At 45.8% G+C, this 22,160-nt stretch overlaps 3 protein-coding genes and 1 non-coding gene across 7 annotated transcripts in view; all 4 read right to left on the bottom strand.

Annotated features, from left to right (window-relative positions):
* Window positions 1-1,201, bottom strand: part of Usp4 (ubiquitin specific peptidase 4) — a 51,591-nt gene extending 50,390 nt beyond the window's left edge. For 2 of the 3 annotated variants that reach the window (XM_051140005.1, XM_051140006.1), the window contains exon 1: window positions 1,036-1,201. In XM_051140005.1, coding sequence (XP_050995962.1) covers window positions 1,036-1,136 — 101 coding nt within the window. In that variant the 5' untranslated portion in view covers window positions 1,137-1,201. Of the gene's footprint in view, window positions 1-701; window positions 856-1,035 lie in introns of those variants that run through there. The other variant, XM_051140007.1, reaches the window with a different exon arrangement.
* Window positions 1,202-8,958: 7,757 nt separating this feature from the next.
* On the bottom strand, window positions 8,959-10,019 carry Gpx1 (glutathione peroxidase 1). Its single transcript, XM_051140465.1, has 2 exons — window positions 9,715-10,019; window positions 8,959-9,506 (listed from the first exon to the last, which is right to left on the bottom strand). Exons 1-2 carry the CDS (start codon window positions 9,961-9,963, stop codon window positions 9,147-9,149), a joined length of 609 nt encoding a protein of 202 aa, XP_050996422.1. The 5' UTR covers window positions 9,964-10,019; the 3' UTR covers window positions 8,959-9,146.
* A 2,246-nt stretch (window positions 10,020-12,265) lies between these two features.
* Rhoa (ras homolog family member A) overlaps window positions 12,266-22,160 on the bottom strand; it is a 34,057-nt gene continuing 24,162 nt past the window's right edge. For both annotated transcript variants that reach the window (XM_051140705.1, XM_051140707.1), the window contains exons 3-6: window positions 20,562-20,719; window positions 18,123-18,243; window positions 14,700-14,830; window positions 12,266-13,122 (exon numbers count right to left, since the gene is read on the bottom strand). In XM_051140705.1, the coding sequence (XP_050996662.1) occupies window positions 12,949-13,122; window positions 14,700-14,830; window positions 18,123-18,243; window positions 20,562-20,717 (582 nt within the window). In that variant the 5' untranslated portion in view covers window positions 20,718-20,719 and the 3' untranslated portion in view covers window positions 12,266-12,948. The remainder of the gene's footprint in view (window positions 13,123-14,699; window positions 14,831-18,122; window positions 18,244-20,561; window positions 20,720-22,160) is intronic.
* On the bottom strand, window positions 17,075-17,211 carry LOC127184509 (small nucleolar RNA SNORA31). Its single transcript, XR_007830147.1, has one exon. It is a non-coding gene; the product is annotated as a small nucleolar RNA SNORA31 (small nucleolar RNA).

The following is a 22,160-nucleotide window of genomic DNA, read 5'->3' as shown; positions in this document are numbered from 1 at the left end:
GAATTAATTTCTAAAGTACCTCTCTCTTTTTGTCTGGCCTTTTTTTTTTTTTTTAAACTAGCTCAGTTTAAACACCATAAAACTATTCCTAAACTGCACTCTCCCAAACGCACAATCTGTACTCTCACAGTGGTTATAATCAATGCAAAACCTACCCTACTTTTTGACTCCTACACAGTAGCACCACCCAGGCATTTCTCCACTACTGGTGAGTTTTATTCCTTCTAGTTAATCTATTAAGACGCCCGATATTTGAATCTGCTCTAATAAGCCTTGAAATTTTCTGTTTGGAGGGGTCATGCTCCCTGTGCAAAAGACCACCCCCGAAACTGCAGCAATCCTCCAGCCCCTGAAAAACAGTAATGCATATGCCACCATGCCTGGCAAAATCTTGGAACTTTTTTCAATCTTCTGTTTTGCTCCAGGATTCACACTCTGCTCCTCTCCCACTCCTAGACCTAACTATTGCTACAACTGTTCCTGGCATGTGATTATCTGGGTTCTTAAGACATTTGTTCAACTTCTGGCCTTGAATTCTGTCCCGGAGTTTACAAGTTACAAAGTGTCTACTTCGGATCTTCTCTCTCAACTCCCTGTGCGCCATTAGCCACAAATCGCTACCCAGGTTTTAATTGTTAAGGAACGAAGGTGCTCTCTTCCCGCTCCCCCCTTCAGCCCCCCCCCCCCGCCCCTAAGGTCACCATCAAGCGCTCAAATCTTCCGTGGTTAAGTGCTCTCCCACCTTCCCGCTCCAGCCGACCCGAGCACTTTTCCCACATTCTACGTCCCTTGTCCCCGCCGGCCCAAGATCCTTGGGAATCCGAATGGGCCAAGACAAACCCCAGCCCTGTCAGCCCAGTCCCCCAGCTGATCCCGGGGTTTCTTTCGTAAGCAGCGGCTGTCAAGCCACTCTTACAGAACTCCAGGCACCGCCCCCGGCCCGCCTCTACTTAAAACTGAGGAAAGGGGTCCGGCCTGTGGACCAGCGACTTTGCCTGAGGCTCTGCGCGGTGGGAGGGCAGGCCGGACGCTCACCACTGCGCCCCACGTTGGAGCGAGGTCCCCATCAAGGCTCCGAGCTCCGTCTTCTGGGTCTCCACATCCGGTCGCTCACGGCTGCCCCGGCCTTCCGCCATCTCGTCCGCTGCCCCAGCCCAGCCGGCCCGGACATCCGCCTAGCGCACGGCGTGTTATGGGCCGCGCCCACGCACGCACGTAACCACGCACGTGCGCGCGCCCGGCGCCGCGGTCAGCTTCCGCCTCTTCTCCCCGCCCCCACGCGCTGAAGCGGACAGCGGAGGGTTGGACGCTCAGAGGCGGTGGCCACATCCACCCGCGTCGGGTCGCACGCTTCCCTGCATCTCTTAGAGGTCTGACAACTGGCCGGTCCTCTAACCCGCAGGCGCTCGCTCCATCCCAGCCAGCCTGCGGGGTTATCCTGATGCTAAATCAGTGTGAGAGAAACCTGCCACTTGCTTTTCTGTCTTCTACTCGGTGCCATTTCGCTTTCAGGAAGATGGCCTAAAGGCGTGATTGAAAGCCGGGCGTGGTGGCGCACGCCTTTAATCCCAGCCCTCGGGAGGCAGAGGCAGGCGGATCGCTGTGAGTTCGAGGCCAGCCTGGTCTACAAAGTGAGTCCCGGATGGCCAAGGCTACACAGAGAAACCCTGTCTCGAAAAACCAAAAAAAAAAAAAAAAAAAAAAAGGCGTGATTGAATTTACTGCCTCGCGCAGCCCCTGTAGCTAAGTGCACAAACACACTGGGAACTGGACTGACGAGTGTGATCCAGCCACTAACAGTTGTCTCAAACGAGGCCTGGAGACATGGCTCCCTGATCCCCTGAACCCATGGTGAAAGTGAAAGAAGAAAATGTTGACTCCTTAAAGTTGTCCTTTGTTCCTGGCATGCGTTCACCAAGCAGACACACAATACTGAAATTTGTTTTTTTTTTTCAGAGTTTCTTGTAGGTGGCTGTCCTGGAACTCCCTATGTAAACCAGGCTTGCTCTCGAACTCAGAGTGCTGGAATAAAATGCATACGCCGCCACACCTGGCAAAAAAACAAGTTGTCATAAATAAACTCTGTCTCAAAAAACAAAGTTGTCTTCAACAACTTGGTTACCCAGAATCCTGTCAGCACTCCATGTCGAAGCCGATAGCAGCCAAGAGAGGAATGAGGTCCAGGCATTTTAATTCTTTCCCGGAACAAAGACTGAGTGTCCTGCAGCCTGGGCTACAGAGCAAGTTCTAGGACAGCCAAGGCTACACAAAGAAACCCAGTCTCGAAAATCAGAGATAAATAAATGCAAGATTTTGTGTCCTAAAACATTTTCTCCAATGGCTCCCTCACAGATTTAAGCACAGTTCTTCTGAAGGTAAGAATGGGAGGATTAGGACGGAGAGCTGAGCGCTGACTGTTTTAAAAAAACTTAAGGAAGCCAGGCATGGTGGCACATGCCCATAATCCCAGCACTTGGGAGGCAGAGGCAGTCAGATCGCTGTGGGTTCGAGGCCAGCCTGGTCTACAAAGTGAGTCCAGGATGGCCAAGGCTACACAGAGAAACCCTGTCTTGAAAAACCAAAAAAAAAAGGTAAGCCTGCATCAAGGACGAGCCCCGGAGCTGCAGAATCCCCACTTCTCACAGAAATCCTATTCTGAAACAATAATAAGGCCAGTAAGACAATTTCTTGGGGGAGAGACAAGCATGTGCGGGCCCTTGGTTCCCAGTAGCCCTCCAAAAATAATCCAATTCCCTCATCTTCCTACAACCTATTATAATACAGATTAAATATTTATTTATTTTGTATGTGTTTGTGTGTGTGTGTGTATGTGTCCTCACATAAGTGTACATGCACCACCTGCATGCAGGTGCCAGAAGCATTGTATCCCCTAGAGACTTCATGTTGCGGCCCTTTAATAAAGTTCCTCATGTCATGGTGACCCCCCCAACCATAAAATTATTTTGTTGCTACTTCCTAGCTGTAATTTTGCTACTGTTGTGTATTGCCATGTAAATATCTGCCATGCAGGATATATGAGACACCCAAAGGGGTGGTGATCCACAGGTGGAGGACTGCTGCCCCATTGTGAGCCACCTAACAGGGGTGCTGGGAGCCATCCTTGGGTTCTCTGCAAGAACAGTGCACTCTGTTAACCGCTGAGCCATCTCTTCGGCCCCTCTTTGTGAACTTGAATAAGTTCATTAACTTTGCCTTACTCTGGGTTGTCTTGACATTGTTCCCGCTGCACCTCTGTGCAGTTACTCGAGCAGAAAGGGAACACCTCAGGCCTTGTGGTCTCTTGTGTACTGCTGATACTGTCTCAAAACAGGGGTATAAAGATGGCTCAGAGTAAAGAGTACTTTTGCCCACCTCGAGGACCCTGAGTCCCAGTACCCAAGTCAGACACCTCACAACTACCTGTAACTACAGCTACAGAGAATCTGATGCCCCCTTCTCGCCTCTATAGGTAACTACCCAGAGGGAGCACGCGCATGTGCGTGCGTACACACACACACACACACACACACACACGAATAAAAAAATTTGTTGTTGTTGTTTTTTGAGACAGGGTTTCTCTGTTACACAGAGCCCTGGCTGTCCTGGACTCTCTTTGTAGACCAGGCTGGCCTCGAACTCACAGAGATCCTGAGTTAATTCTCAGCAACCATATGGTGGTTTACAACAATCTAAACTGAGATCTGGTACCCTCTTCTGGCCTGCAGGTGTATATGCAGGCAAAGCACTATACAAAATAAATTAATTAAAATATTAAAAAGAAAGAAAGAAAGAAAAATTAGCTGAGTCTACAAAGTGAGTCCAGGACAGCCAGGGTGATATAGAGTAATCCTGGCTTGAAAAACCAAAAACTAAAAGAAAGAAAGAAAAGAAAAATTGTAAAGAACAACAACAAAAAAGTTCTTCACTCAATTATAAACCACTCCAGTGAAAGACAGTGTGATAGGAATCATTAGATGGTGCAACAATGGCTGTAGGAATGCCAGTGTAAAAGGAAGCCTTTGACTTAAGGAGCATTTGAGTATGGTTCTGCAGAAACTCTTGGAAGGAAGCAAAGATATAAGGGAATTTTCCTGAACTAAAAAAATTCAGTGCCAGGGTGAGGATTAGGTCAAAGAGCTGAGCTCTGGCTATTAAAAGAATTTAAGGAGATCCAAAGCCAGAAAGGAAGTCAGTGGGACTTCTAGCTTAATAACAGGCAGCCACTGGAGGTTTGGGAGCAGAAGTGAAATGCCTGAGGGGATTTCACAGCACAGAGCTGCATCCAGGACAGAGAGCCATTAGGAACTGATTTCTGTAGCTTTGGGAGAAGAAACAGGTTAGTGCTGGGGTGGTGGATGGGGGAATGTCCAGTGAAGGCTAGGCAGGTCATTTGAGAAGACTGGTTTTATGTCCTGGTTTTACCTACAGGCAATCCTATCTCAGCAAAATAAAAGTATGACAATAAATGTGAAACAACCCACCATGTGATAATTCTGTATTATACCTGGGAGGCCAACCTTGATAGTTTCTTCTATAAAAGTTCTTTGAGAGGGAGGGACTGGAAAGGTGGCTTAACAGTTATGAGCATTTGTTTTTTAGGAGGACCTGGCTTTGATTCTTACTACACATATGAAGGTTCACAATTGTCCATAACTACAGTTCCAAAAAATCCAGACTGTCTTCTGACTTCCATGGACAGACAGCAGGCATGTTCATGCACTCAGGAAAGACACTCATACACATAACAAAAGCAAAACAAAATAAATCTTTTTTTTTTTAAACATTTTATTTAATTTTAATTTATGTGCATTTATGTGAGGGTGTCAGATCTTGAAGTTACAGACAGTTTTGAGTTGCCATGTGGGTGCTGGGAATTGAACTTGGGTCCTTTTAGAAGAGGAGGCAGTGCTCTTAACCACTGAACCATCTCTCCAGCCCCACAAAATAAATCTTACACACATTAAAAAAAAATCCTTTTTTGTTTTGTTTTGCTTTTCTAGACAGGGTTTTAGTCCTGGCTGTCCTGGAATTTGATCTTTAGCCCAGACTGGCCTTGAACTCAGATCTGCCTGACTCTGCTTCCTGAGTGTTGGGATAAAAGGCATGCACCACCACCTGTCTAGTAAGTCCTTTTTACCTATTTATTTGTTTGTTTGTTTTTGAGACAGGGTTTCTTTGTGTAGCTTGGCTGTCCTGGACAGCCTGGACCAGGCTGGCCTCAAACTCACTACCTGCCTCTGCCTCCTGAGTGCTGGGATTAAAGGCATGTACCACCATGCCTGGCTTTTTTTTTTTTTTTTTTTTTTTTAATAAAAATAAAGTGCTTTGTGAATGTTAGATCTGGGACTGTGATACCTGATACTCAGAAAGCTAAAAGGAAAAAATCAAAACTTCAAGGCTGGCCTGAGCTACAGAGTCAATTCAAGGCCAGCCTGGGCAATTTAATAAGATTTGTCTCAAAAATAGCTGATGATGCAGTTCCCTGGTACAGTGCCAAACATGTTGAAGGACTTGGACTTGGATACAATCTCTAGTCTCTCTCTCTCTTTCCCTCCTCCTCTTCCTCCTCCCCCTAACACACATGTAAGCTAAATCTGTGCTGGGCGTGGTGGCACATGCCTTTCATCCCAGCACTCTGGAGGCAGAGGCAGATGGATCTCTGTGAGTTCCAGGCACACTTGGTCTACAAGAGTCCAGGACAGCCAAGGCTACACAGAGAAACCCTGTCTTGAAAAAACCAAAACCAACCAACCAACCAAACAGACAAACAAAAAACCCAGAAGGGCCTGGGATACAGCTCAGTGGCAGAGTCAAGTCCTGGGCTCCATCTGGTACCACAGAATGAAAGACTTTAAAGACGGTATGAATTGCAAACATTACCGTTAATCTTGTTATTTATGGAAAAAGAAAGCTGTTGATGACATTAGCTCAGAACCTACGTTAGAGGGTGGCAACTTCCCTCTTCTTTTTTTAGTGGTTTCTTCTACACCATTTATGGTAGTTTCAAGGAAGTAGGGCATGTCCTCAGAACCAGCAGAACCAGGGGAACTTAACTTTTATAAAAGTGAAGAATTTGTTGTTTGGGGAACTACATTGGGAGGCAAGGGAGTCATAGAATCAAAGGCTACGTGCGCCTGAAGCCCCTGACCTCATTTTGTCAGTCGTTTTGACTAACAAACAAAAACAGCACTTTTGCTAGAACTGCTAGAATGGAGGGTTTTTGAAAACACTTAAGTAACTACCGGGCCCACTGGCTTCTCAGAAGGTCTATGACCTAACACCCCTGCAAGTTCCCAGAGCAAACTGTCCCCTGGCAGTCATGGCAGCGGGAGGGGAGAGCTCACTTGTTTAAACTGCTGAGTCAGGAGGTTTGCTGGGCATGGGGCAGAGCCAGAAGCGGTTACAGGATTGATTTTTTTTTTTGTGTGTGTGTGTGTGTGTGTGTGTGCGCATGTGTATTGAGGGGAGGTGTTTGACTTCTGGCAAAAATGCTGAAATGGTAATGGGCATTATTCTGAGTGTTTGTGTTTCTGGAGAAGACAGACAGGCTTGGGAAAGTTTCCTTTGTGGGAGCCTGCTGCCTGGAGTCTGAGGGCCAGTGCTCCCCACCTGTGGTCAGCAATGTTGGGAAGCTTAGTTAACGCCTAACTGCCTAACTGGAGATGGTTCAGCACTCTGATCATGTACCAGTTAGGAAAGACTTCCAGTGGAAAACCTCTCTCCTTCAGTCACTGGCAAGAGCAGACTTTCCTTAGTTAAGTAGCTTTGGAGGGCTGTATGTTTAAAAAAAAAAAAATTGCTTTGGCGGGGTGGTGGTGGCACATGCCTTTAAGCCCAACACTCTGGAGGTAGAAGCAGGCAGATCTCTGTGAGTTCAAAGCCAGCTTGGTCTACAGAGTTCCAGGACAGCCAGGGCTAAAACCTCATAGACTGTAGTTAGATGGTGGGGGAAGAGGACCCCACCTGTCAGAGGTCTAGGGAAGGGGGATAGGGTGGAAGAGGGAGGGAGGGAGGGAAGGAAGGAGCAGGAAGATAAGATCAATGTAATGTAAAAAAAAAAAAAAAAAAGTAAAAAAAAATCTCAGCACTCTGGAGGCAGAGACAGGCAAATATGAGTTAAAGGCTAGCCAGGGTTACATAATGAAACTGTTTCAAAGAAACAAACAACGCTTGTATACTTTGGTGTGTCTGTGTGGGAATCCAGGTGAGGTGGTACAGCTCCATAATTCCAGCACTTAGGAACCAGGGCAGGCAGGTGGATCAGGAGTTTGAGGACAGACCTGGTCTCCAAAAGAAATAACAAGAAGCTGTACCTTGGGGCGTAGTGGCTCTCACGTAATTCCAGCTTTCGGTGGACGTAGGATATTGTTACAGGCTAGCCCTCGAGCATGATGGCAGAACCTGGATTGCTAGGAGTTGGGGGTCACCTTAGGCTAGTCTTTTTTTTTTTTTTTTTTCGAGACAGGGTTTCTCTGTGTAGCCTTGACTGTCCTGGACTTGCTTTGTAGACTGGGCTGGCCTTGAACTCACAGCCATCTGCCTGTCTCTGCCTCCTGAGTGCTGGGATTAAAGGTGTGCATGACCACGCCCGGCTTGGCTGGTGAGCACTGTATGTAATAGGTGGGAGGCCCTAAGTGTTTAGTCCCCATCTAACTGAATACACACGTATTTCTGTTTAGAACAAAGGGATATGTTTTTGACTCAGTTCAAGAGTAAGAAAGCTCTTAAATTAACCAATTAGGCACGTACGCTAGGAGGGCAATGACCTCTGGCCCACACTATAGACTGCTTCATACTGCCCACAAGTCTCTGGGTTCTTGTTCCCAAGAAAAAGCTGAGCCTGGTTACTGCAGAGTCCCCAGGAGGCTGTGATAAGAAACGTTCCAGGTGTGTCTTGAGGTACTGGTGGGTGGGGTGAGGGTGGGGAGCCCAAGCAGCAGCCACAGCTGGTCTCTAAGATACGTCCTAGCCTAGGCCTAAGCATGTAACTGCACTTCAGGGCGAAGTATATCTTCACACAGACCAGTTACAGTGTAAACTCTGCATGTTTTGCCAATTATTTTCTTTCCCTCAAATGGCCAGGCTGGTCACAAGTCCTCCTCCCCGCTACCACACACTTTATTTATTTATTTATTTTTTGAATTTATTCATTTTATTTGCATTGGTGTTTTGACTGCACATATGTCCGTGTGAGGGTGTTGGGTCTTCTGGAACTGGTGTTACAGACAGTTGTGAGCTGCCATGTGGGTGCTGGGAATTGAACTCAGGACCTCTGAAAGAACAGACAGTGCTCTTAACCTCTGAGCCATCTCTCCAGCCCCCTACCACACACTTTAGTAGGCATGTCTACCCCACCTTTTCTCCCTGAATCGACCAACAGCATAACTTTTTTTTTTTTTGGTTTTTTGAGACAAGGTTTCTCTGTGTAGCCTTGGCTGTCCTGGACTTGCTTTGTAGACGAGGTTGACCTCGAACTCACAGCGCTCTGCCTGCCTCTGCCTCCCGAGTGCTGGGATTAAAGGTGTGTGCCACCAGTGTCCGGCTACCCAACATAACTTAAGGCACTCGATTGGTGCAGCAAAGAAAAGCCAGTCACATTAGATACAAGGCTACCCTGCAAAGACAGACTTCTGTGGGCAAGGATCTAGACCCTGAGTCTTTAACCTGAATAGGGGCCTCGGCCATTTCCACAACCAGCAAAACTGTGAAAGGAGAAGTTGCCGTTTGGGGTTAGGCCTTCCTCTTTGTGGAATAAGGAGTGTGCTGTAACAGGGCCTAGGGACCACCCTTAAGCATGTCCCGGGAGAGGGATTCCCGAAAGGAAAGGACAAGATGTGGTCAAAAGGGAAGTTTAGACTTAGGGCCTTTAAAAAAAAAAAAAAGACTTGGGGCCTAAGTTCTTTATCCCGGACAATGAGGTCATCCAAAGAGTGACCTTGACACTGGACACACATGCAGTTCTTTGACATTCAGCACTTTATTAGCAGAAAGGCATCGGGGATGGACAAAACCAGCACCCGTCTGAGGGGTGTTCCTGAAAAAAATCAGGTGTTTCTCCATGCAGATTTAGAGGAAACACCATCATGGAAGAACCTCCCCGCAGAGTGCAGCCAGTTTGATCACCAAGCCCGGATACCAGGAATGCCTTAGGGGTTGCTAGGCTGCTGGGACAGCAGGGCTTCTATGTCGGGTTCGATGTCGATGGTGCGAAAGCGGCGGCTGTACCTGCGCACCGGAACACCGTCAGGGCCCACCAGGAACTTCTCAAAGTTCCAGGCAATGTCGTTGCGGCACACCGGGGACCAAATGATGTACTTGGGGTCGGTCATGAGCGCAGTGGGCTCGTCACTGGGCGCAGGCAAGGCCTCCCGCAGGAAGGTGAAGAGCGGGTGGGCTTTCTCACCGTTCACTTCGCACTTTTCAAACAATGTGAAGTTGGGTTCGAACCCACCACCGGGTCGAATATACTTGAGGGAATTCAGAATCTCTTCGTTCTTGGCGTTCTCCTAGAGAAGAGAAAGGCATTTTATGGCCCAGGATTTCAGAAAGAATGGAGTTTCCCTTTGAGTCACCAGGAAGTTGCCTTCTTTGCACCACCACCCCCGCCCGCCCGAGGATAGGGCTGAATTCCAACCGTAGCACTGGAGGGAAAGCGAGCGGGTGTCCCGCCTCTGGGAGCCTGGAGCCCAAGGACGCCCACCCGGCCGCACACACCTGATGTCCAAACTGGTTGCACGGGAAACCGAGCACCCTCAGGCCACGAGGCCCCAGGCGTCTCTGCAGATCGTTCATCTCGGTGTAGTCCCGGGTCGTGGTGCCTCAGAGGGACGCGACATTCTCGATGAGCAGCACCTTGCCCCGCAGGGAGCCCAGGCTCACAGGCTCCCCGCCCGCCAGCGGGCGCGCAGAGAAGGCATACACGGTGGACTGCGCCGCCGCCGCGGAGAGCCGAGCAGCGCACATATTGTTGGAGCTAGTGAACTCAAAAACAAGCAGAACCCAGACTAACACAATCAGCGCCCAGAACCTCCTTTTAACTGGATGGTGCTGGGGTCACGTGGCATCCGCTTTTTTTTTTTTTTTTTTTTTCCTCTGTTCCCAGCTCCACTGCCTGCTCTAGGTTTCAGGGTCCCGCCTTATCCGGCCTCTACCCTCCCCCATCTAGAGACAGGCAAAAGGGTGCGGCCAGGCTTAAGCGCCCGGCAGAGCCTAGGGCCGGTCTGGTCTGGCCCGGGCAAAGAAGCAATGGTCTGAAAGCAACCGCTTAGACTCCCGCCAAAGCCAGGATCTGGGTTAGTCCTCAACCGTTCCTTAATTAGTTTAGGGTTCCGCCTAGGAAGCTGGCCGCTGGCGGTAACCACGGCTAAAGCAGCTCACGAACAGCTCCCTTATATTGTGCCACTTTACCACCAGAGATCATGCATCTAGCAATATTATAGGGTTTTAAAAACAGAAACGTTTAATTACTCTTATTGGTTAATTAAATTGTACTGTGGGGGCATGCATATGGAGGTCAAAGTTGGTTCTCTCCTTCCACTGTGAGAATTTGGGGGTTGAACCCCAGGCGTGGCCAGTGAATGCCATTACACACTGAACCATTTCAGGACATCAGCGGTGCAGTTTTGTTTCTGTGAGATAAGGTCTTTTACAGAGCCCTGGAGCTCCCAAGTACAGTTTTTAGGGAAGGGGGGGGGGGTATGCGTGGTGGTTCTCTCTAGACAGGGTATCTCTATGTAGCCCTGAAACTTGCTCTGTAGGCCAGGCTAGCCTCGAACTCAGAGATACACCTGCTTCTGCCTCCCAAGTGCTAGGATTATAGGTGCCACCACACTGATCTGTTTTTTAAGATTTTATTTATGTATATGAGTGCTCTGTTTGCATGTACACCTGTAGGCCTGAAAAGGGCATCAGATTCCAGTATAGATGGTTTGAGTCAATATGTGGTTGCTGGGAATTGAGCTCAGGACCTCTGGAAGAGCAGCCAGTTCTTTTAACCACTGAATCATCTCTCCAGCCTGTTTTTTTTTTTTTTTTTTTAATATTTATTTATTATGTATAGTGTTTTGCCTGCATGTACAACTGTAGTCCAGAAGAGGGCACCAGATTTTATTGTAGACAGTTGTGAGCCACCATGTGGTTGCTGGGAATTGAACTCAGGACCTCTGGAAGAGCAGATAGCGCTCTTAACCACTAAGCCATTTCTCCAGTCCCATGTTGTGTTACTTTATTTTTGAGAGAGGGTTTCTCTAACAGTCCTAGTTGTGCCGGACTCCCTTTGCATACCAGGCTGGCCTCAAAACTCACAGCGATCTGCCTGCCTCTGCCTCCCCAGTGCTGGGATTAAAGGCGTGAGCGACCATGCCCGGCCTAGTGTTTTTAATAGCACTGAAAACAGCCCTGTCAAAGGCGTTTTGTTTTTTGTTTTTTCTTTTTTGGTTGAGACACTGTGTAGCCTTGGCTGTCCTGGACTCACTGTGTAGATCAGGCTGGCCTCAAACTCACAGAAATCTGCCTTCCTCTGCCTCCCAAGTACTGGGATTAAAGGCGTGTGCAACCATGCCTTGGTGGTTTCAGTAAGGGTGGAGGATTCAATGCGGTCCCCCCCCCCCCCCACCAGCATCAAGGACTCTAGTGCCCCTTTGTCTCACTACAGGGTATTCCACCCCACTTCTTAGACTTGAATGTGTCACAGGATAGTCACTTCCATGCTCTTGGCAGGAGCCAGGTTAGTCTGGGTGAGTATGGGAGTGGGAGGAGCTGGTACCATGCAAGAGGGAACTTCTCCATCAAGGGATTAGTCAGTGAGGCAGAGCCTTTCCACCTTCCTGCCCTTAGCCCTGTTGAAAGCAAAACACACACCAGGATACAGGAAGTTTAGAAAACTGCCTTTATTCTATTAGTTGGAAAAATTAACTGGTACAGAAAAAAAGTTTAGTCAGCTGGAGAGAAGAGAAACCCCCCTTGCCACCCATAAGAACTGGTGGCTGCTCTGGGAGGCACCTTGGATACAGTGTGGAGAAAGGAGCAGTGTGACTTAGAGCCAGGCCCTGCAGTCCAGGTGGGAGGCCATGCGCCTCCAAGGTCTAACTGCCTCAGGCGAGAAACCAAATTCCTATTCACTTAGTCCAGTCTGGAACGGGGTCCTGGGATGATACATAAGCTGCATTGGGGAGATATGGCCATATTTTATCAGAGAAAGTGACAAAATGGGAATTTAAAAAATGAATTTTCCATCTGACTTTATTTCCAAATACACTTTCTTTAAAAAAAAAAAAAAAAAAAAAAAAGCAATACACTTTCTGTGGGAATGACAAATATCAGTATTAGGAAATCCAATTATACAAAAAATACTACATCTAGTCTGGGGTAGATATATTTATTTTTTGGTAACATACATTAAGTGGCACTAATTACACAGTAACTATAAGGTAACTAACATGAGACCACAGAACTGTAACTGTGCCACAGCTACGTGGACTTGGGCCTTTCTGGCTGAGCAAGTTTTCAAAAAACTGGATGCCCACCCCAGAGCTCTGCCAATGGAGTCTGTGAGGGAGGAAACCCTGAAGGAATGACTCACCAGAGCTCCTTGCAGCTCACAGATGGGCAGGGCATGTTAGTTATAAAGTAGTTACAGCCTAATTCATAAAAGTTACCAACTGTTTCTCTTTCTAGAAAGAAGCAAGAGGTTAAGAAATTCTTTGAATTAGCGCCTGGTGTCAGGTGGAGTGCAGAGAGGGCTGTTAGAGCAGTGTCAGAGGACCCTGGCTGGTCAGACAGGTTGGACGTCATTAATAATCATGGTTGGCTTCTAAATACTGGTAGCAAGATGACTTCTGATTTGTAATCTTAGGTAAATTATAGATAAATGAAAAGGCCAGTAATCATACACTAAGATTAATAAACAGCACTTCAAATTAACCGCATGAGGCTGCGCTTCACAAGGCTTCACAAGATGAGGCACCCAGACTTTTTCTTCCCACGCCTGGCTTGCAGAGCAGCTCTCGTGGCCATCTCAAAAACCTCTCTCACTCCATCTTTGGTCTTTGCTGAACACTCCATGTACCCAAAAGCGCCAATCCTGTTTGCCATATCTCTGCCTTCTTCAGGTTTTACTGGCTCCTAGTAAAAAAAGAAGAGTGTTTTAGATAAGTCTTACTCTTTTTTCCCCTTGTTTTCAAGACAGGGTTTCTCTGTGTAGCCTTAGCTACCCTTTGTAGATAGACCAGGCTTGCCTTGAACTCACAGTGATCTACCTGCAAGTGCTGGGATTAAAGACATGTACCACCACACCCAGCCTCTAAATCTTATTATGTAGATGTAGAACATTTGAAACATTTTCCTCCCAACTATTTTGTTTGAGATAGGGCCTCACTAACATTCCTGACGATGACCACCTGGTAATTCTCCTGCCTCAACCTCCTAAACAGCTGGGACTACAGGTACATGCCACCACTCTTGGCTTACACCAATCCAAATTTAAGCCTGATTTTTTTTTGTACATAGAGGAAGCCAGACTCTGGGAGATTAAGCAAGGAATCCAGGGCAAGCTGTTTGGTCCTAAGCCTTTTTTATTACAATGATGCTGGTGATTAAACCTATAACGGTGTGTGTGTGGGGGGGGGGGGGGGGGGGCGGGCGGGATGGAGAGATGGCTCAGCAGTTGAGAGCACTGGCTGCTCTTCCAGGGGTCCTGAGTTCAATTCCCAGCAACTACATGGTGGCTCACAACCATCTATAATGGAATCTGATTCCCTTTTCTAGTGTGCATGAAAACAGCACACACGCACACGCGCGCACACACACAGATATATTACCCAACTGGTACTCCCCAAGCCATTGAACTGTAGTTTCAATCCGAGAATACTTTAAGTATAGTGCAAGGGAGCAACAGGTTAGGTAATAATAATAATCTGCCTGTGTCCAGGTTTACAGAGGAATGAATGCCTGAGATTAGCAATAGTGCTTGTCCTTGATATTGAGGGGAAACCTGGGTTGGTTTTTTGTTTGTTTATTTATGGGGGGGGGTGTTTTAAAGACCTTAACACTCCTCCTTCACTGGAGAAGCCCTGACATTAAAACACCTGGTACCTGAAAGGTCAAGGTTTATTTATTACAAAGGAACTTGCACCTTCTGTCTGGACTAATAAGCACCTTTAAGATTTCCTGACCCTTTAGCTGCTGGAGAGGGAAAGGAGGTGTCTGACAAACTCTTTGGGTCTGAAGCAGTAACTATTGCTAGGGTGGTTTCTTTCCAGGTGGAACTCCTAACTCCCATATCAGAAAATAAGGAGCCTTAGGGATCTCCTTGGTGAGACTCAGCCAATGAATACCAGGTGGGCAGAGAACCACCACAGGAATCCTTTTTTTTTGAGACAGGGTCTCTCTGTGTAGCCTGGACTCGCTTTGTAGACCTGGCTGGCCTGGAACTCATAGCAACCCACCTGCCTCTGCCTCCTGAGTACTGGGATTAAAGGCACTACCATGCCCAGCTAGAACTTCAGGGATTCTAAAACAGGGTTCTGGTAACAAAGTTTAAGACTGCTATAGGAAAGCTAGGTGTGGTGGCTCAAGCCTTTAATCCCAAGGCTCAGAAGGAAGAGGAAATGAGATTTGAGTTTGAAGCCAGCCTAGTTACAGTGAGACCCTGTCTTAAAGTGTGTGTAACAGAGCTCCAGCTGCCCTGCCCCAAAGCACACCTGCTTCATTTTGGCTAACTCCCGCCTTGTGTGCTCATCATTCCGAAGATCCTTCTTGTTCCCAACCAGGATGATGGGCACATTTGGGCAGAAATGCTTGACTTCTGGAGTCCATTTTTCTGGGATGTTTTCTGAAAGGAAAAAACAAAACAAAAAACACACACAGAATTTGAAGATACAGTAATCTCATTTTGAAAAACTCCAAGAACCCTAGTTAAGTTCAGGGGGATTTCCCTTTCCTCTGTAGTTGCAAAAGCACACTGGGGACAGGCGAAATCACTCAACAGGTAAAGGAGTTTGCCGTCAAGCCTGAGTTCCAACACCAGGACCCACATGGTAGAAGAGAACTGTTTCCTGTTTGTTGTCTTCTGACCTTCATGTATACCATGATGCATGCGCGCGCGCACGCGCACACACACACACACACACACACACAGTGTAAAAACAAAAAAACATTTTGAGACCCATGTAATGGAAAAATCCATTAATTTCAAAATCAAAGAAAAATGCAAAGTGGGCTGGGCAGTGGTGATACACACCTTTAATCCCAGTACTCAAGAGGTAGAGGCAGGAGGATCTCTGAGTTTGAGGTTACCTTGGGTCTACAGAGTGAGTTCTAGGACAGCCAGGGCTCCCCATCTTCAAACAAAACAAAATATAGAAAAAAGGCAAAACCTAACTTCCACTCTACAAACACTAAAAATACTAAATAGTGCTAGCCTTTCTCAGCCCCATCAAAAGAGTTGCTGAGGTTCTCAGAGCATAGTAGCGCATGCCTTTAATTCCAGTCTGATCTACAGAGTCCAGGACAGCCAAGGCTACAGAGAGAAACAGAAAACACAAGAGTAATAGGGTTTCTCTGTTATAATCCTGACACTCACTATGTAGACCAAGACTGGCCTTAAACTCAACACACATCCACCTGCCTCTACCTCCAAAGCAGGGGACTAAAGAAATGAGTGAGACATCCTTTCGTGCTCTTTTTGTTTTTAGAGTCTTGTTATATATAACTGGCCTGGCTTACTATGTAGGCAGAATGGAGGCACACTACCAGTAATCTTCTTGCCTCTGCTTTCCCACATGCTGAGATTATCACTGTGTGCCACCATGCTCAGGTAAAGTCTTTAAAGCTTTACCACAACCCCAACAAAATGAAGTGCTCTCTTATTTCTGTGGATAATACCTTTGTAGGTCAGACATTGACATCAGGTTTAATTCTCAATCACCATGTTGGAGACAGGTTCTCACTGAACTGAAGCTCACCAATTAGGCTGATGGATAGGCATGAGGGATCTGCCTGCGTCCCTCTTCCAGCCGGGATTACAGATGCATGCTGCCTGCTGGAGACCCAAACTCAGTACACCAAGTAGTTTACTAATTGAACTCTCTCCAGTCCTAAGGATGTTTGAGGTGAGTAGATAAGATAAAGCTAAACATAGCACGAAAGACTAAAATATTTCTTTTATTGCCACCTTTAATCCCAGCACTTGGGAAGTAGGCAGGCAGATCTGTGAGTTCGAGGCCAGCCTGGTCTACAAGGTGAGCAGGACAGTCAAGGCCACACAGAGAAACCCTGTCTCGAAAAACAAAAAACAAACAAAACAAAAAAACCAACCAAACAAAAAACAACAACAACAACAATAAAAAGTTATTGTTTGGCATTTGTAAAGCCCCAAATTCAATTCGAGACAGGGCTTCTCTACATAACAGCTCTGGCTGTCCTGGAATTAACTGTGTAGACTAGGCTGGCCTTGAACTCAGACTGATCCATTGCCTCTGCCTCCCAAGTCCCAGGATTAAAGGCGTGCACTGCTACCACCACTGGCACCAGATCATTTCTTCTGCATCATAAAATAACAACCTCTCTAACCCAAGCCTTCTCTATAATGTATATTTCAGACCAACCGTTAATGAGACAGCAGAAGTCTCAAAAGGCAATCTGATTGTCATAGGTCAGCCAGCGGTGGGGTCAAAATGTGCAAAGATTCCAATGTTACAGGACAAAGACGTAGCTCTGGGGTAGAACATGTGCCTAGAGCTTGTGAAGCTCTGGGTTCAAAACCGTAAGATTCCTGTTGAAACAGTCTCATGGCTCCCAGCCTGGCCTCAGACCCACTATGTGGTCTCCCTGCTTCCGCTTCCAACTCAGGATTAATGCAAGCTTGGCAAGTCCTCTACCACAGACCTTTAGCCTAGGTCTATGCTTGCATTTTAAATTAGCTTTAACCTTTAAACTATCAAGATGTAATCATCTAGATGTAATAAGGGATATTTCTCAGCAATTTCTTGTATAAAGTAAAATTTTAGGTTTTGCTTCAACAGTCTATTGGCTGTTCACAAGATTATTACTGGGTGAGTAAATCTTTCTCTTTTGTCTCTGTACTCCTTTATTCAATCTTGGCTGCCACAGTGAGACAGACAGAAAGCGCAAGGAAACACTTTTTTCTTGCATCTGTAATGTAAACCTAAGAAGCAGACCGTTAACTGCTTTAGGTCTGTCAAATAGATGCACAAAATTATGATGTGAGGCCCAGCAGGTTACCCAACATGCAAATTCAAGGCTAGGATACTAAACATCCAACCAGGTTGAGAAAACTGAACACCAACTTTAGGGTGACATTAGCTTTTCTTTTCCTTCGTTTTTATTTTTTGAGACAGGGGTTCTCTGTGTAGTCCTGACTGTCCTGGACTCTCTCTGTAGACTGCCCTCTAGCACACAGAGATCCACCTGCTTCTGCTTCCCAAGTGTGAGAATCTCAGCGCAGCTGGCAGGCACTTCTGAACACATGGGAAAACCTGAAATTTAATTCTGCCAGTGTAAAAACACTTAAAAAACAAAACAAAACAAAGAACCTATCATATGTGCTAGTGTGTGTGTATGGGCATACATGTATTCCAGTATACCTGCAGAGGTCAGAGCCAACGCAAGAGTGACTTCTCTCCCGTCATACAACAAATTCAGGCCATCAGGCTTGGTGAAAGGTGCCTTTACTTGTTGAGCCATCGCACTGGGACCCATCATGTGATCATTTTGAAAAATTAACCCCACCTCCAACACACACACAAGCCATGAGAGACCTAAGATGAAATGGGATCACAAGCCCATGCTCCACTCTCATTGGCCCAGAACTCTGAATACCATGATTCCTTTTCTGGTTTTGTTTTTTGAGACAGGGTTTCTCTGTGTAGCCGTGGCTGTCTGAGAACTAACTCTGTAGACCGGCTGGACATCAACTCAGAGATCTTCCTACCTCTGCCTCTGGGGCACTGGGATTAAAAGTGTACGCCACCACTGCCCAGCATGACTCACTTTCTGAAAGAATGTCAGAATATGTTTTTGAACCACTTGATACTAGAAAGGGCCCAAGAAACCACATGTTTTCCTATCTAAATAGTGACAACCCAGCAGCCTGCCCCACTCACCTAAACTATCAGGGCTGTCAATGGAGAAACACATCAGTATAACATCAGTGTCGGGATAAGAGAGAGGCCTCAGGCGATCATAATCTTCTTGTCCAGCTGTGTCCCACAAAGCCAATTCTACCTGTGACAGGAAAACAACCACAAAAGTGCAATGTTAACTTACTCCCCATTTTTCAAAAAAGGGGCACTCACTACATACACTCCAACAGCAGACTATCCAATCTACAGAGACAGCTGATCCTCTTTATGAGAATCAAATCCAAATACAGGCTGTTTAAAACAGTTTTATTTTATCAGAATAGCCCATTTATAAACAGAACAAAGCCTACAATTCAAAATGTCCAGTTAATAAAACATTGTAGTTTATGAAATCCTACACAAAGAACTAAGGGCAAAGAGTACATCAACTAGTTACCATCTCCAAATGGTCAGCTCTGAAAGCATACATAAAAGTTAACATACAGACTGAACAGGTTGTATGTATGTGTATTTAGAAACACACAGACACACACACACAGACACACACACACACACGAACTTGAAGAACAGAAAGGGTTTGTGGGAGGCTTTAGAGCAGTGGCTTTCTAGCTCTATCTATTGCGAACATTTTAGGGGTGGAATGACCCTTTCACAGGGGTCATAGAGCAGATCTCCTGCATACCAGACATTTACATTACAGTTCTTGAATAGTAGCACAATTACAGTTATGAAGTGAAACAAAAATAATTTCATGACTGGGCGTCACCACAACATGAGAAACTGTATTAAAGGGTTGCAGCATTAGGAAGGTTGAGAACCACTGGTTTAGAGGGAGAAAAGGGAAAGAGAAAAAAAAATGTAATTATAATTTCAAAAAAATTTAAAAAGTCATTTTTATTAAAGTGTTTATTATATTACCATGCTACAAGAGAAAAAGGACACCCAAGAAAGAAAATCAAGCTTTGAGTAACAGACTAGGTAACTTTTCTCCATTGGGGCTGCTGAGTGGCTCTGGGGCAGACAGTACCTCTTCCTGAATGAAGGATTCTCCTATCTTTCCTAGGTAAGTCATACTCAAGGATAACAGCACAAAAAAGATGACAATGGACCATGTTAGGCAAGTGCTATACAACTGAGCTACATAACCGCTACTTTATGTATATGTGTGCACATGCTTAATTTTGAGTCATTTCACTAAGTTGTCAGACTGACCTTGAACTTGTGATCCCTCTGCTCCAACCTTCTAAGTAGCCTCAACTAAAAGCCTGTGTTACCATTAACAATTTTCTTTGATTCTCTGAGGCAAGGTTTTTCTATTCAGCCTACTTCAGCCTCTAACTTGCAGTCCACCTCTGCCTGCCAACTGATGTGTATAACTACCACGCCATATGCTGGGCTAGAATATCTTTATATTTTATTTTATTGTAGAGGTAAGACCTCACGTACTACAGACTAGCCTCAAACTTGTTTTGTAGCTGAGAATTACCTTAAAATTTTGACTTTCCTGCCTCTACCTGTCAAGCACCAGGATTAGAAACATGTGTCACCATATCCGGTTAATGTCCTGCTACAGGCAATCAGTCTACCAACTGAGCTACATCCCAAGTCCTGTTTACTCACCCATATATATTTACTTGTCTGTCTGTTTGTTTGTTTAATGGACACTGTCTTATTCTTTAGCTGAGGCTGATGTGGAACTTAAAAAAATACTATTTTTAGCTAGGCATGGTGGTGCACACCTGTAACCCCAGCATTCAAGAGAGACAAAGGCAGGCCAATCTCTGTGAGTGTATAAGTGTTTTGTTTGTTTGTTTGTATGTATGTATGTAGCTGGGGATAACGATGTCAGATCTCCTAGACAGGAGTTTCAGATAGGTGTTAGCTACCACATGGGTTCTAAGGACTGAATTCAGGTCCCCTGAAAGCATTTAACTACAAGTCATCTTCTAGCCCCAATCTGGAACTTACTCTGTAGTATTTCAAACATGAATTATCATGTCCAACTTTTATTCTCTACAGTATTCTTGGCCAAAATAGGTACTCAGAGCAGCTATCTAACCCACGACACCAGGTGGGTACTACTGCACACCTGTAACTATCCCATGTAGTAAGCTGTGGAAGAAAAATCCTGAACATGTGAGACCCTGCTTCAGAATAAATAAATGTGGCAGGGGATAATAGATTTCTGTTTCTAACATTTTTGCTACACTATGTACAAAAAAAAAAGCCTACTCGAGCCAGGCGGCAGTAGTGCACACCTTTAATCCCAGCACTTGGGAGGCAGACGCAGGTGGACTGCTGTGAGCTCAAGGCCTTGCCTGGTCTACAGAGTGAGTTCCAGGCAGCCAAGGCTACACAGAGAAACCCTGTCTCAAAAAACAAAATCAAGAAAAACAAAACAAGCCACATAAACAGGTACTAAGACACAATCGCAACAGCTATTGTGGACTTTGTACTCACCTGCTTTCCATCCACTTCAATATCTGCCACATAGTTTTCGAACACCGTGGGCACATAAACCTCTGGGAACTGGTCCTTGCTGAAGACTATGAGCAAGCATGTCTTACCACAAGCTCCATCACCAACAATCACCAGTTTCTTCCTGATGGCAGCCATCGCTTAAACATAAACAAAAGGTATTATCTAGAATGTGTAAGAATCCGTAAACAGCTGGGCGTGGTGGCGCATACCTTTAATCCCAGCACTTGGGAGGCAGAGGCAGGCGGATCGCTGTGAGTTTGAGGCCAGCCTGGTCTACAAAGTGAGTCCAGGACAAGTAGGACTACTGTTCTTGAAAGCCCTTCACCCCAAAATGTGCAACGAAGTTCTATTTGGCACTCAAAAGCTACACACCAAAAACTATGCTTAATGGTATAAGATTAACAACCATCCCCATAAGATGAGGAACAAAACAAAGATTTGTTCTTGACACTTCTTTTTTCTTTTTCCTTGACACTTCTACCTAAAGCCATTAGGTAAAAATTTTAAAGGAATCCACTCAAAAAAAAAAAAAAAAAAAAAAAAAAAGAGTCTGGTATAGTTGCTTGTGTCCTTAATTTTGGCACTGAGAGGCTGAGGCAGTAGGTTGACAACGAATAGGAACTAGATTACAGTATGAGACTCTGTCTCAAATAAAAACTAAATATATACAAATTATCAGAATGAATAATGTAATAATGTAGGATATGGGTTGGGCAGTAAGTAATCAGGTAGGCAGCTGTCTCAAAAATAAGTAAAGAAGGCCAGGTATGGTGGCATACATCTTTAAGCGCAGTACTTGGAAAGTTGAATCTCTGTGAGTTCAAGCCCAGCCTGGTTTACATAACAAGTTCCAGAACAGCCAGAGCTACACAGTGAGCCCCTATTTCAAATCAAAACCAAAACAATAAAATCAACCAAGTAATCAATCAAAGTGCTGGCTCAATAAAGTGCTTGCTGCTTAAAGCATAAGGCCCTGAGTTCAGATTACCAGCATAGAAAGTCTATCAAAAGACAGCAAGTGGTGGTTGGAGAGATGGTTTAGTGGTTAAGAGAACTGACTGTGCCAGGCATGGTGGCACACACCTTTAATCCCAGCAAAGGAAAGTGGATCATGAGGCCAGCCTGGCCTACAAATCGAATCCAGGACAGCCAAGGCTACACAGAGAAACCCTGTCTCAGAAACAACAACAACAACAACAACAACAAAAAGAGCACTGACTGCGCTTCCAGAGGACCTGAGTTGAAATCCCAGCACCCACATGGCAGCTCACATCTGTCCTTAACTCCATGACCCGACACCCTCACACAAACACACATGCAGGCAAAACACCAATGCATATAAAAATAAATAAAAAAGCTGGGAGGCAGAGGCAGGCGGATCGATGTGAGTTCAAGGCCAGCCTGGTCTACAAAGTGAGTCCAGGACAGCCAAGGCAACCCAGAGAGACCCTGTCTTGAAAAACCAAAATAAAATTTAAAAAGCAAGTATATTTTTATACATTAGCAATGAACAATCTGGAAAATGAGCAATTTCACAGCTTGACGTGGTGGCTCATCCTGTCATCCTAGCACCTGACT

The sequence above is a fragment of the Acomys russatus genome, chromosome 32 (assembly GCF_903995435.1).
Source record: "Acomys russatus chromosome 32, mAcoRus1.1, whole genome shotgun sequence".
Lineage (NCBI taxonomy): Eukaryota > Metazoa > Chordata > Mammalia > Rodentia > Muridae > Acomys > Acomys russatus.
This window is presented reverse-complemented; position numbering and strand designations above follow the sequence as displayed.